Here is a 13748-nt window from a genome sequence, read left to right as displayed (position 1 = left end):
GCCAAATAGCAAGACCAAAAAACATCATGGGAGAAAATACTATGCAGTTTTACTCCAGTTATTCAATATAACAACAAAATCCATCACTCTTCATTGGAGCATCATATTGCTGATTGGAGCTCTTTTCAAAGCAGCCTTACCCAGGCTAGCTTTTCAGAAAGCTTTGAAGGGTGGTCTCCACCATTTGCATGAAGTGAAATTGTACCAATGCCGATATAAACTTGTCAGGTTGCCCATGCCCTGTACTGATTATGATTTTACATGAATACATGTCATTCGAGGATTCTATCATTCTTCTTCTTCTAAATTGGTTGCCTGTGAACAGAACGCATTATTCAGCCAGTCGGCCTGAGGCACAGTTCTGTCAACCTTAAATAAGGAATTTCGTCAGGGTGTATCCATATTTCTCCCGCCAGCGTGTTTCAAGCAGCAACAGGGAGCCGGGGCCTTGATGTCTGGTTCTGCTTGGCACCTGTTGAGTCAGAGCGTTCGGAAGCAGAGAGTTTTCTGACCCACAAAGAGCCGTGGTAATGGAGTTTTCCGAAATAAATGTCATTTGCGTTTGAAGTCATTAGTCATTGTCAGTGATTTGGTGCAGGGGGCCCGCGGATGGCTCTCAGCAGGAAGCCCGCGCAGTCGCCCTCTTGTGAGATGCGCGGTACCCCAGACCCGCGCTGACGTGACGGCCGGGGCACCTGTCGGCTGTCAGGCCTGTCACGCCCGGAGAAGCAGCCCCTTGATGAGCCTTCACAGGAGGCAGTCCGGCAGAAAGCCCCCCCCACGCCCGCGCCCCCCCCGCCTTCGCCCCCCCCGCGATTACTGTTTGTGTTTCCACGCCTCAGCGGCCGCCCTAACTCATCCATAACCGAGTTACACGGGCGCTCTCCGAATGCCCGCCTAATTTATATGAATCGATACGCGGCTGCCAGTGCAGTCCGAGCGCTGGCATGGGATAGTTATTGATAGCGCGGCGACGCTCCTTTTTACGAGGCTCCCTACATTATTAATGAAGTACAAATCATTATGCTTCTTGTACTAAATGAAGCCGCCTCTGGCATACACAATAAATGCTGGTAAAGCATTAAACATCTCTGTATTCCAAATATTGAATCGTAGTAATTGTACTGTGCAGAGGTGGGGGAATGGTAATGTATTGAACGCCTATATCAGACTCCTTTTGTGTAAAGTGAATATGAACGTGTGCGTATGAATTAAAACGTGCGTGGCACCGATCTCAGATTTATGGAATTCTCATGTTGGCAACACACGAACAGGACTCACATACCCTAATCGCAAACATGAAATGCGTCTTTGAAGGTGGAGAAATGCGCTGCTCTGCGGGCGCTGCGCAAACGAGCAATCAGGACGGGGCTGCTCGTCTGAAAGCAGAGATAGCTGATGATGTCAGACGGGCGTCGTGTTTGGTCATATCAAAGAGGAAGCCAGCGGTGCGCCACTGTGGCGGCTAGCGGCTTTAAAAGGCACATTTCCATCCAGTCAGGAATGCGTGGCTGCATCATTAAGATGTATCAGATGCTCGGACTAAAGGGTAGTAGGGGAGCGTGTGTGTGTGTGTGTGTGTTGTGGCTTGTGTCTTAATTACCTGTCACAATGGAGGGGTAATTGGTGAAAGCCAGGCCTTTTGAATCCCTCTGTCCCTCCCACGCGTAACGGAGGAGCTGACGGAATTCGGGTGGCCAGCCTACGTCGACGCTTTCGCCTGCTCTGATTCGCCTGACTGCGCCCCCCTGTGCGGCCTCATTAGGGCGAGGAAACGCGCTGCTTAAGCAGTAGAACGGTTAAGGTGACTGTGGCGCTTTGCGGTGATCGAATTAATGATGACCCATTAACTGTATTATGCATATTGCTAAGGGTCTGGGCTTTAGTCTGTTATCTTGCTCAAACCATGAGGAGGTAAAAATGCAGATGGAGATAGATGGAGGAAGACAGACATGCAGGAGTCATGACAGCATTTGTTAATGAAAAAGACCTGACTAATGACTCATTGCAAAGGGTATATATGATGTGATAGCATTATTGTACAGCAGCTGTGTGTGTGTGTGTGGGAGATGTTTAGCTCAGTTAGGGTCAGTTCCATTTATGCGCAGTTTTTTCTGGAAATTAATTGAAATTCAATAATTAACTCAAAAATCCTCATTGAGCATGATACATTTTTAAATTTTCTGAATTGCCTGGAGTGACTTTATAGTACTTTAAATAACTTAATTAGAAAAGAAACCTTTCACAGTGAGGCCATGCCTGCCGAGGGTGTACATGTTTCGTTACTTTATTATTCCTCCAGAAATATTGTTACCTCTTGTAACCTGAGATGGCTGAACTCAAGGACATTGCGGCACATCTTCCTATATGAACATTAGTACAGGCATCATTTTGATGGCGACTGGAAACTGAAGAAAGAAGTGCTGGCACTATATAAAACGAGGTATTCATGTTTTAATAGTGAATAAATTCTATGACATTAATCTGTGCATATATACAACATCTGCAATTACATCACTGCGCAAGCTGCTTTTTGGAAATGTATATTCTTTGCTTTAAATGACAATGCCCAAATACCCTGTACTTGTTGTCAGAAGCTTCTGCAAGTATCCAAAATAGCATTGACTACATATAAAACTGTCTGGGCCTATCAAAATTGTACAGTGAAACTGAAGTGGTATTTTGAAAAAGCAGACTACGATTTTAAGTCTGCTGTCGCTGCCTTATGTTTGAAGAAGGTCCCTCTGTGCAGATACACAGGAGAAACAGTTCTCTCGTTGCAGCAATGTCTCCTGTCAGTCTGGGAGAATGCAGGTGGGTTTGCACTCTCCACTTCTGCCAGACGCTGCACCTTTTCCCCCTGCAGTTCTCTGCGCAAACTGCGCAGTCACTGCAAGACGCTTCCTGCGCAGCTGGCACAGGCAGACACAGCAGTTAATTATGCTGCACCACGCTGGAGTTGGCACTGGCACAGTCAACATTCTATTGGGTTATTGGGTAGATCCATCCACACATTGGAAACCGATGTCAGCCGGCCCACCCCAGTAGTGATTGATCAATTTTAGGCTGAAATGTTCTCTAAAATGTAAAGAGTGTCTTGCCGGTTGTGGAATTCCCTTCAGAGTTTTCTTCTATATTTTTAAAATTCGCCTTGCTTAGGTCATAATGTGACGCTACAGCTGCTGATAGTCTTTTCAGGCAGTACTGTTGTACTTTAGATTAAATAAATATCAGTTTTGCGTAAAGATGCAGTCCATTATACAGTAATTTACAAATGGATCCAACTGAGAAGGTTCTGAACTGTACACTGTTCGCAAACATAGCTGTACAGTACTGCATGCTTTCTACACAAACACATAATATTTAAATATGCATTCTTGAGGCCTGTGAGTCACACTTTAAGGAACCGCAAGGTAATTGTTTTGGGATGAGATAAGATCAAAGAATAATGTTTAAATTATTTTCTGGTATTTCAATCATTTCCTTCAAGCGGTAATGTTTCTCTGTAGCTCTTGTAACACACTTTCTGACTCTTAGTCATAAATGCTGGCAGACGTAATCCTGCCACTGTGGATGAAATACGACTTAATGGTTGTCAAGCATTCCTGGAAGGCCACCGTGTCCCTCACAAAGCGCCCTATTGAAGTTATTGGTTGACTAAATAGTTCTCACTCAAAATTAAGAGAAATCCACGAAAGACCTTCAGACGACGCGACCCTCCGGGACTGGAATTTTGATATCGATGACTTAGTCAGCAGTGCTTAAAACCTTCGGTGAGCGATTAAAGTTTCCCTCCCTCGCACAGGCAGCGGCGTTTCTCCACCGTGTGAAATCCCTGAATGGCTCACAGCCGCTCCCATGGAACGAGGCTCTTATCGAGTAGCAACAGCGTCGGGGTGTAGGAGGCTGCGTGAGAACGCGGGGGCCATGTTTGGTGGGGGGAGGAGCCCGGTTTCGTTCGGTGCCAGCTGAGGAGAGCTCGCATTGTGACTCGCGGGGAAACCGAACTTCCCTTCGGTCGTCGTGTTGCCCAGAACCAGGCGTGCTGCCTTTGTGCAGTCGTCGCCTATTGAAGGACCCTCTTCAAACGCAGAACTGTAGTGTTGCCAGTCTGCCACTTTCAGTCCAGAATCGCCTTGGTTGCCAGAAGGTTTTGCCCCTGCAAAACTACAGCAGAGCATGGGGTTATTAGATGCAGTGTTATGAGTGCTCACTGCTATCAGAACCTCGGTCATCATGCACATATGCAGTGCCATGTAAAAAGTATTGGCTGATTTCCTCTATTATTGCGTATTTCTCACACTGAATGGTTTCAGATCTTTAGACAAAATCTAATATTAGACGAAGGGAAAGTGACTAAACACGAAACACATTTTTAAAATTATTATTTCATTTATAATAAATGAAAAATGTTGCGTTGTTCTGGCAAAGAAGGCATGGTATATGTAAGTGGTTCATTCAAAACCGGAATAAGATGATAAATAGCTTCTTCAAACCTTGCAGAAACTGCTTATAGGTATAAATGGACATTTAAGACATTTGAAAATTGACATTAAACTTTTTCAGATACAGTAGAAAGAAGAAACAACAAGAAGAGAGTGAGAAAATGATCTTTAATTCCTGAATCCCTTTCTTTGAACTCACTGAACTGCATTTTAGATTAAGGTTTAAAATTCAAACCCACGCAGTCATTTATTTACACGCTGAGATGAGGAACATGTGGCTGTGTTAGCTAGGGGTTTTTTTAGAATAGATTTTGCTGCTTTGTTTATTTTTTTATTCGTCCTCAGAGACAAGTTCTTTCTAATTAGAGTAGCTACTGTCTAGATCTACGGTATGTTGTATATGTTCACTTGAATGCAGCTGGAGCTGGTATTTGCTTCTTCTCCGACACCAGGAAATGACTAGATCAATTGAAAACACGTAATTGATGGTTTCCAAAGAATACGCATAAATATTCAGGAAAGACATCCAGTAGTGGGCAACTTCTCATGCCTCTCTTAGGAAATTAAGGCTTGTGTCTACTGCATCACATTTCACTTTGATCTTATGCTGGGCTCAATGACTGCCCAGTCTGGATTGTCTTCGTTTAATATTTGTCTATTGAGAATTCTGTTTGTATTAAAACGCCAACTAATTCTCTGACCATAAAGCAGATTGAGCTTGGCCCTTCACACCAGCTCAAGTGAGCTCCTAACAAATTGAATTTCACTGTTCTTTATACAGATTTGGTGATGAATATCCCATTGAACCTAGGGCATTCAAAGGTTTTTAACCTTACTCTTTTTCTCATAAAAACTGCATTGTGGGTAAGCAAGTCCTCTTGGCTAGAGTAATTTTGCTGAAGTGCTCTTCCACATGGGTGTTGGCTTTGTGTTAGGTCACTTGTATTGCTACAATTCATCAAGCCAATTTGATTGATTGAAGATTACCATGAGTAGACACTGGGGGCCTGTGGCTTTCATCAAGGAAACATTTGAAAGGAGAAATACGGATGATTTATTGAGCGAGTGAGTGTGTTGCTGGGTGACTGATTGATTCATTGATTGTTCTAGTTAGCGAGAAGCGAGGTGGAGGGTCTTACTGGCCGAGTGAGTGAGTGAATGAGTGATTGATTGGTTGATCTGGGGAACAAATGTGTGGGCTGTGCGGCTGATTGGTTAATCGGTCCCTGCTCCTTGTCTTCAGCTGGACAACGTGGACGAGCAGGCCGCGCAGATCCGGAGGGAGCTCGACGGCAGGCTCCAGCTGGCGGAGCGAATAGCCCGGGTACGCCTTCAGCCTCATCGACCGTTCTCCTCTTCCACATCAGCTTTTACCCACAATGCCGTTGTGCTGTTGGCACTGTAACAGTCATGGGTCACATATCAAGAGAACAGTACAGTTCACGTTACATTAGAAAAACATTCTAACAATTTTCTCTCAGTGGTGTGAGAAGAGTATATGCAGTGTTGATATTTTGATTTCCTACAGGAGAGAAAATATCCCAAGTTTGTGTCCAAGGGTTATGGAGGTCATGTACATTGAGGAATTCGGTGTTGATATTTTGATTTCTTTCAGGAGAGAAAATATCCCAAGTTTGTGTCCAAGGATATGGAGGTCATGTACATTGAGGAATTGCGGTCATCTGTGAACCTGCTCATGGCCAATTTGGAGAGTCTCCCTGTGTCCAAGGGAGGGCCGGACTTCAAGCAGAAGCTGAAGCGCTCTCAGATGAACTCTTCTTTCCTGGACATGAGCGACGAGAACGACACGCTGCTCTCCAAGTCCGACGTGGTGCTGTCCTTCACTCTGGAGGTCAGTGCCGACCTGCTCCGTAATCGAAAACCTTGTGTTTTTTACTGGCTTTACAGATTATCTGATTTCAGTTCTGATGATACCAATGACATGTTCCTAAGCTTTCTCAAATGAGAAAACATGAATCAATGAACATAATGAACATAAACATATCCTTTTTCTTGAATGATCAAGGAAGATGTTTAAATTGGCGCGTGCTAGTTTTTAATCTGCCTTTTGCACACTTCACTCCTCACATTCCTCACATCTTTTGGAGGTTTACTCATGGAGTTGACCATTTCCTCCCCGCTCTGTATTCACAGAAAAAATGACTTCCTCACTATACCCTCTAACCCATTTGCTACTTAAAGCACTACATTTCTCTCAGTTTCCCTCAGGCATCTAGTATGGTGCTTAACTTTATGTTGTGGGTTTATGTATTAACTATACTGTTGATTGTGATGGATGTTTCAGCTTCAGCTCTGTCCATTGCCTAAACCTTTATATATGCGCTTGTGTTAGTCACTCTGGGTATGAGAGCGCCCGCTAATGCTAAACGTAATGCGGTGTCCATTCTTGTCCCGCAGGTTGTGATTATGGAGGTGCAGGGCCTGAAGTCCGTGGCTCCGAACAGGATCGTCTACTGCACCATGGAGGTTGAGGGGGGAGAGAAGCTTCAGACCGACCAGGCTGAGGCCTGCAGGCCACAGTAAGAGCTCTGCCGAGCGCGATCCGAGCCGGAAGGGGGAGCGTCACACCCTAAAATCTGCAGATAACTTTCACAAAATAACAAACCGATGCATCTCCCAGAATATAGAACTGGATTGAGCCTGTCAACTTTCTGAAGGCTTGGTCGAGTCGCGCAAAGCCCACGTTGCTTAGTATTCTTTCCAGGTATTCTTTGCTGGAAAATATCACGGACGTCTATCAGGAAATGATGTCACACATACTGTATGGCTCTCTGCTTGAAACCTGACTGCATTTCATTATGAGTGGATTTATCATCACATGAGCTTTAAAAAACCCGATTATTTTGTCATTTATTGTTTTTTTTAATCATTTATTTATCCTGAGTCCCACTGAGATTTAAAAAAAAAAAAAAAAACTCTTTATATTAACTGCTGTTAAGCCTTTTTGAAAACATTGCAAATTACATGCATACACATTTTTTTTAAAGTAATGACACCGTTTTATAACGCGGAGAAGCTGTCGCCCGTTTGTGGTGTCTCGCACGTGCAAAGGGCACTGCGTTCGCAGTATAATCCGTTCCCAGAACCGCGGGCACGGGCTCATTATCGCAGGCTCCGGCTCACTTCCATTAATGGGAAGGCGTGCTGTACAGTAGAAACCTGCGACTCATTAACCCGGTAAACCTGAAAACGCGGGGTGCTGGCAGCCTTTCATCTGGCCGCTAACTCGACGCTAGCGTCTGCGTCGGGGACGAAGGAATGCCGACGCGCGCCGATCGTGGATTTGTCATTGCGCGTACGTTTCCTAGAAGCGCTCGAAATCGAAACGTCTCCGTCAATAATTTATTAAGAGAAGTTATTGAGTTATTCTCGGCGCGGCGCGCCCTCGTTCGCGATATTCGTGCGCAGATTTTTTTTTTTTTTTACCTCGTCGCAGTGGGAGAGCTGGCAGAACGTCAGAGAGCCCTTTCTCAGTGTTTCTTGTTGAGCTGTCAGATGGATCCAGACATGGCCATTTTAGCACCCGAAACCTTCTGTAACGTGTACTTACAGTATTATTTATTGCTCAGGACTGTGGCTGCATGTACCGCTCACTCTGTACTCCAGTACACCGCGTCTTTTATAATTGCTGATTTCATCCATTACGGCATACGCTGTGTTGCCCTCTGTTCCTTATTAGCCATATGCTGTGTTGTCCTATACCCTTTAGCGTCCGGACTCTAGCAGATACTAATGTACCATACAGTGTTTCCTTTGGTACTCAATAGTGCAGTATGCCATGCCTTTCTTATTTAACCTATACTCTTTAGTACTCATGTCTGTGTTACCCTGCAGTATGCAATGACAAAGAACCTATAGTATGCCTACTGAAGTGTAGCATACCTTTTTAATTATCCTATGTCCTTTAGCAGATAGAGTGGAATACCATGCATTTTACTCTGTATCCTTTAGTTCTGAGACTACATTATTTTACTGAGTATGTTGTCTCCTGTTTCCCAATTTCATAGTATCCAGCTTCTCTTATCTTTCTATTGTGCACCTTTAATGTGTAAAGATAGAAGCTAGTGAAGCAGTTACCTTTTGAAACAAAACACTGACAGTCTGTAGAAAATGTACACCACAACACTCCATTTTAACTCAACAGGTTTATATTGCCTAGAATATATAAAAATATATATCATAAACTATATTTTGAATGAAATACCATTTGGCAACTCTAAATTATGATGTGATGCAGACATCAGACAGGGTAAGGAGAGAAAGCAACAAAACAGCAGATTGGGGTTAAGCGGTGAGGTGTTGTACAGATGGGTCAGTGTCCACCCTTGCCATTTCAAACAGGCCGATGGCGGGAAAATTTATGTGAGATAGTGAATGTGCATTAGGCTTGGTGAGTATCTGTGAGGACGAGCATCTGAGCATTGCACCGCCGTACAAAAGGTGCTGAACGCTGCTGAACACCACTGTTCCCCGCCCACGTTCGGCCTGGGCGCTCTCGTTTCCCAGTGGAGCGGGGGGGAGCATCGGTACCGTGACCACCCCTTCTCCCCCCCCCCCCCCGCCAAATCGGCAGCGGCACCACACCCCCCCCCCTTGCGTGCGCGATCGCTCGCTCAGCTGAAATTAGCGCGGCCGTGACCGGCTCGCGGCTGCAGATGTGACAGATCGGGCGTGGAAATCACTTATCTCCAGCCCTCTGCGGCGAAGAGGCCACGGCCCTTTGAAGTGATGAAGTCATCGGAGCCCCGATAAGCCCTGCTACTCCTGATAATGTGGCGGATGAGATTCTCTTTTTTATGTCACCCACACACCCCTTACCCCCCCCAACCCCAACCCCTTACCCCCCTCTCCCGAGCACCCGAAATGGCACCCGCCCACTAGACAGCCACGGTCTGTGTGTGAAATTCGCCGTTAATTGAAAAAGGGGAAAGCTCGTGAGCGGGGAGGTGTCAGCCGCGAGCCGAAGCATCGTGAGCCAGGAGCGTAACCTGTGGAAGGAGCCTGTCTCTCAGGGGCAATCAGACCTAATGGAAACTGAAGAGGCCCGTTTGTTTCACGGTTGTTCTGGTCCCCGAGGCTGCATTTATACTTGCGTCGTGCTGAGGCTGCGACTGGCTAATGGTGCCGTTTGATGTATGTGTGACATCACCAGTGTCTGTGACTCGAACAGCTGTTGGAGGGGTCCGTCGCACTAGCCCCTCCCGTCGCCTGGTGCATTTGGCTTTTTTCCCCACAAGCACACTGGAGAACCCTGGAGGTCTGTTCAGCATAGCAGGATTACTGAGTTAGCCAGATAACTGCATTGAATAAAACCTGGATGCTCCAAAATCTGGAACAAGGACTGAAGTAAGAAGAGCTGCTCTAGGTTTTACTTATCCGGCTAACTCGGTAATCCTGCTTTGTGGAACAGGCCCCAAGTTGACTTCCTGATTCCCGCTCTTGTTTCTCTTGTACCTAAATATGGACATATCATAGTCTTGCATAAAGTAAGCAAGTTCAGATTTGTTGCTATACACATACATTTTTGGATGTCTTTTACCTTCATAAGTTGCTTGACATCTCTGCTCATCTGCTTCTTCCATGAAAGTGGAAACCTGGCTGCAGTTTGCATTTGTGCTGTAACAGGCTGTTTTCAGCATTGCTATTGCGATTTTATCAGCCAAATATTGGTTATTACATCAGCCCCAGAATATTTCTATTACACACCCCTAGATGTAAGATTTCTAAAGCCTGCAGATCCAGTGCTGTGGGGCTTGGATGCTGTTCCCCGAGCTGTGGCAGCTGCTGGCAGGGGCGTGGGCGGGGGAGTGTTTTGGTCGCGCGGCGCGGTTGTTGCCGTCCGCCGCGGGGCGCGCTTCGGCGGTGCTGTGGTTCCCGCCGCTTGCCGAGGGGGCGTGTTTTGACGGCGTCGCCGTCGCTCAAGCTGCGCTAGCTTCGCGGGATCCAAGCGCGTCGGGAGCGCGGAGCGCGGAGGTCGCGGTCCTGCTGTTCCTCCTGCGGGAAGCAGACGGGCCCGGCGCTCGCTCACCGAGCTTTTACCGCGGCGGTGCCAAAGCGAGCGGGCCCACGCGCGTGCCTCCTGGCTGGATGTCAGTACATCGTGAAGGAGAACCGCGGCGGTCCTCTCCACTCCTGGGCCATCGGGTGCAGAACTGGACGGGAACGCCGCGAGAACTCTGCGACGGCAGACGAGCAACGGACACTAAACGCCGCCGCCGCCGACACGACTAATCACAGCCATCGCCGCTCGTTTGTGCTGCTCCCTGGGAATTAGCAACCGCTGCGGCTCCATCCCTCTTGTTGCCGTAGCAACTGGGGGAAACGCCATCTCTCCTCCCTTTAATGTGGTGTCGAGCCCTGTCCTCGGGCGGGTAAAGGTTGTTTAAGATTCTGCGGGCGCGCCTGCCTGGCGGTGCCCGGTGAGGGTGGGGTGGGGGGGGGGGTGTTAGCTCTGGCGCTGTTGGGACGGAGTCCTCGGTGAAGGCGGGGGGGGGGTGAGTCACTCGGTGCGATGCTATGAGCGCCCAGGGCACCAGGCTGTCATTACCTGCGCCACGCTAATCACTGTCTGGATTAAGTGACCACCGGTTTCAGTGCATTGCTTTACCCTCGGGGGACGGGAAATGTCTGCAGGCTGAAATGGGGAGCGTGAAGCAGTGCTCCAGCTTAATTAAATATCCTTCATCACTCAAGCTGATGTAGTTGTGATGAGATTGTGACCTACAGGTACTAGTGTATTATACGTGCGTACCTACAATTGAATTAACACATTGTACCGACATGGGAACATGCACCATGCTTCGGTATTGAAGCCAGTGCTAACTTTGGCCAGCAGCGCCCCAGAGAGTATGTATACTGCACATCACACTCAAACACAACACAGCACATTACTCTTCCCCCAGGACCACTTTGTGAACCCTTGGACAATTCGATATTCACAATTTGGAGAAAAATTAAATTTGGAGAAAAATAAAATGTCAAGAAGGTCATCCACCATCAGGACTAGGGGGAGGGCACCCATAACCCCACACCCCCCCCCCCCCACCCACAATTGTGTGTAATTTGTGTGCAAAAAGTTTAAGATTTGCCTTGAATTTCTGTCTCTCATCCTGCCCTCCACACCCCAGATTCCTCTGCCAAAGAGGGGTGCATTTATTGCCGAAGACTTTTTAAACGTGTCAGTTTTTTTAAGGGTCCCTTCTCGCCGACTCTCGGTCTGTCTTTGAGAAGCAGGAGCGTGGCGGCGTGACAGAGCGGCTTGTGCGGAGCGGCCCCGGCGTGTTTTAACCGCCGCTCTTCCTCTCTGGCCCCGTGCGGCGGGGGTCCTGCTGGGGCCCGGGGCCCGTCCTGGCTGTGCCTGTTCCTGTCAGCGCCTGCTGACGTCCGCGCCTGACTTCCCTCTGTTTTCTCTGTCTCTCTGAGGAGACGGGTGAGAGCTTGCATTTCTTTATTTTTTTTTTCAGGTGGGGCACCCAGGGTGACTTCACCACCACTCACCCCCTGCCCGTGGTGAAGGTGAAGCTCTTCACCGAGAGCACGGGGGTCCTGGCTCTGGAGGACAAGGAGCTGGGCAGGGTAAGGCTGAGCAGGCAATCATTCAGTCTGCCAATCACATGCCAGCTCTGTACTCATTTATCGTTTGTCATAAATCTGTCAGTCAATCAAACGGTCCATTCATTCATTAATCCTTCAGCTAATCAGTCAGCTAACATTTTTGTCAGTCTGTTGATTCATCCATCATTCTACATGCTGTATAAATGTTGATAGCTGGAAATGTGTCAGCTGAAATACATTTATTTTAACATTTTTATGATCCCTCAACATTTACTTGTCATTAATGACACAATACTAATTGTGTAATTAATGATATAACATATAGCATTGCATGCTTTTATTTAGAATTGGAAATAAAAGTAAAGTAAAACAACATTTGCTTTGGAGATTGTCTTGCTGAAATGGCTGATATTTGGAAGGCAAAGTGCATTGGCGGATCTCATTCAGACAGAATCATACTTAGTGCGAGCAGTAACCGGAACGTCACCATCATTTCATGAAGGCAGAATCTTTCTCAATCATTATGACTTATTTGTCTTTGTCAGTTTCCCTGGGTAACAGATGGAGACTTCCATTAGTAAGCCTGATAAAACAATCTGGCCCCGTACATCACTCTCCCTGTAGTTTGAGAATATGTGTGGATTTATGCCACTTTCAGTCTCTCTCTCTCTCACTCTTTCTTCCCTTTGTGTCTTACATACAGGTGCTCTTTCTTCTTTCTTACTCAATCTTCAGTATGCACAGATCTTCTGACCATCCTCTATTATTAGTTACTAGAATCCCATACAGAATGAATGGGACTGCGTGTGTGTGTTTGTGTTTGTGTGTGTGTGCATGTGCGTGCAGGTGTGTGCGTGTGAACGTGTGCATATGTGTGTTTATTTATGAGACGAGGCAGATAGAAAGGAAGGGCAAGCACAAGTGTCATTGACCGCTATATAATATCACAAGCCCTGTCCTCCCACCCACAGTGTGATGTCATAACCTGTCCTTCTCTCCCAATTACAGGTGGTGCTGAATCCCACCACTAATGGCCCTAAAGGGGCGGAACTTCACAAGATGGTGGTGCCCAAAAACAGCCAGGACGTTGAGCTGAAGATCAAACTGGCAGTGCGCATGGACAAGCCTCCCAACATGAAGCACAGCGGGTTGGTGGAACAGGGCAAGGGATGGTTCTGAGGGGTTGGGAGAGGGTGGGGTGTTCCTTCCTTTATGGATCCTGACTGATTGGCTTGATTAGCATAATTTAATGAAGCTATGAAATCCCTCTCTGGATCCTACAAAGCCTTGACTTAAGGGGCATTTAACCATGGACCCTTTAAATGAGACATTACTGTACAGTTCAGCAGGAGGACCAGTGGATGAACTGCTTAACAATTAGGGGATAAAAATATGAAAAACTATTAAAATTTTCAAGGCTATAACAATGTGCACATTCATTACAGAGGGGTAATCAATACATAATTAAAGAATTTATTAATCAACATTTTTTAAAATCAAAGAAACAATGTCATCATGACCTTAATTTGTTTTGGTGGCAAGCATATCTATGGTGGCAAAATGAAACCACGAGACATTGTTTACTTCAGTATGGCTGAAGTGTTGCAAAAGTGAGTGTAGAAAGATCAACAGCGCCCCCTGCTGTCTAGTAATGCAAAAACTGGTAGTGGATGATCAGTCAAGAGAAAATTAATGACATTGGGCCTCAATCACGAAACGTGTGGAAAC

The 13748-nt window shown here is 46.6% G+C and overlaps 1 protein-coding gene across 7 annotated transcripts in view; it reads left to right on the top strand.

The window, feature by feature from the left end:
* cadps2 (Ca++-dependent secretion activator 2) overlaps positions 1-13748 on the top strand; it is a 129632-nt gene that overhangs the window by 54544 nt on the left and 61340 nt on the right. For all 7 annotated transcript variants that reach the window (XM_064342753.1, XM_064342750.1, XM_064342755.1 and 4 more), the window contains exons 4-8: positions 5689-5769; positions 6061-6297; positions 6864-6985; positions 11930-12041; positions 13029-13168. In XM_064342753.1, coding sequence (XP_064198823.1) covers positions 5689-5769; positions 6061-6297; positions 6864-6985; positions 11930-12041; positions 13029-13168 — 692 coding nt within the window. The remainder of the gene's footprint in view (positions 1-5688; positions 5770-6060; positions 6298-6863; positions 6986-11929; positions 12042-13028; positions 13169-13748) is intronic.

Source organism: Anguilla rostrata, chromosome 7 (assembly GCF_018555375.3).
Source record: "Anguilla rostrata isolate EN2019 chromosome 7, ASM1855537v3, whole genome shotgun sequence".
NCBI lineage: Eukaryota > Metazoa > Chordata > Actinopteri > Anguilliformes > Anguillidae > Anguilla > Anguilla rostrata.
Note: the sequence above shows the minus strand (reverse complement) of the source record. Positions and strands in the feature narration are given on the sequence as shown.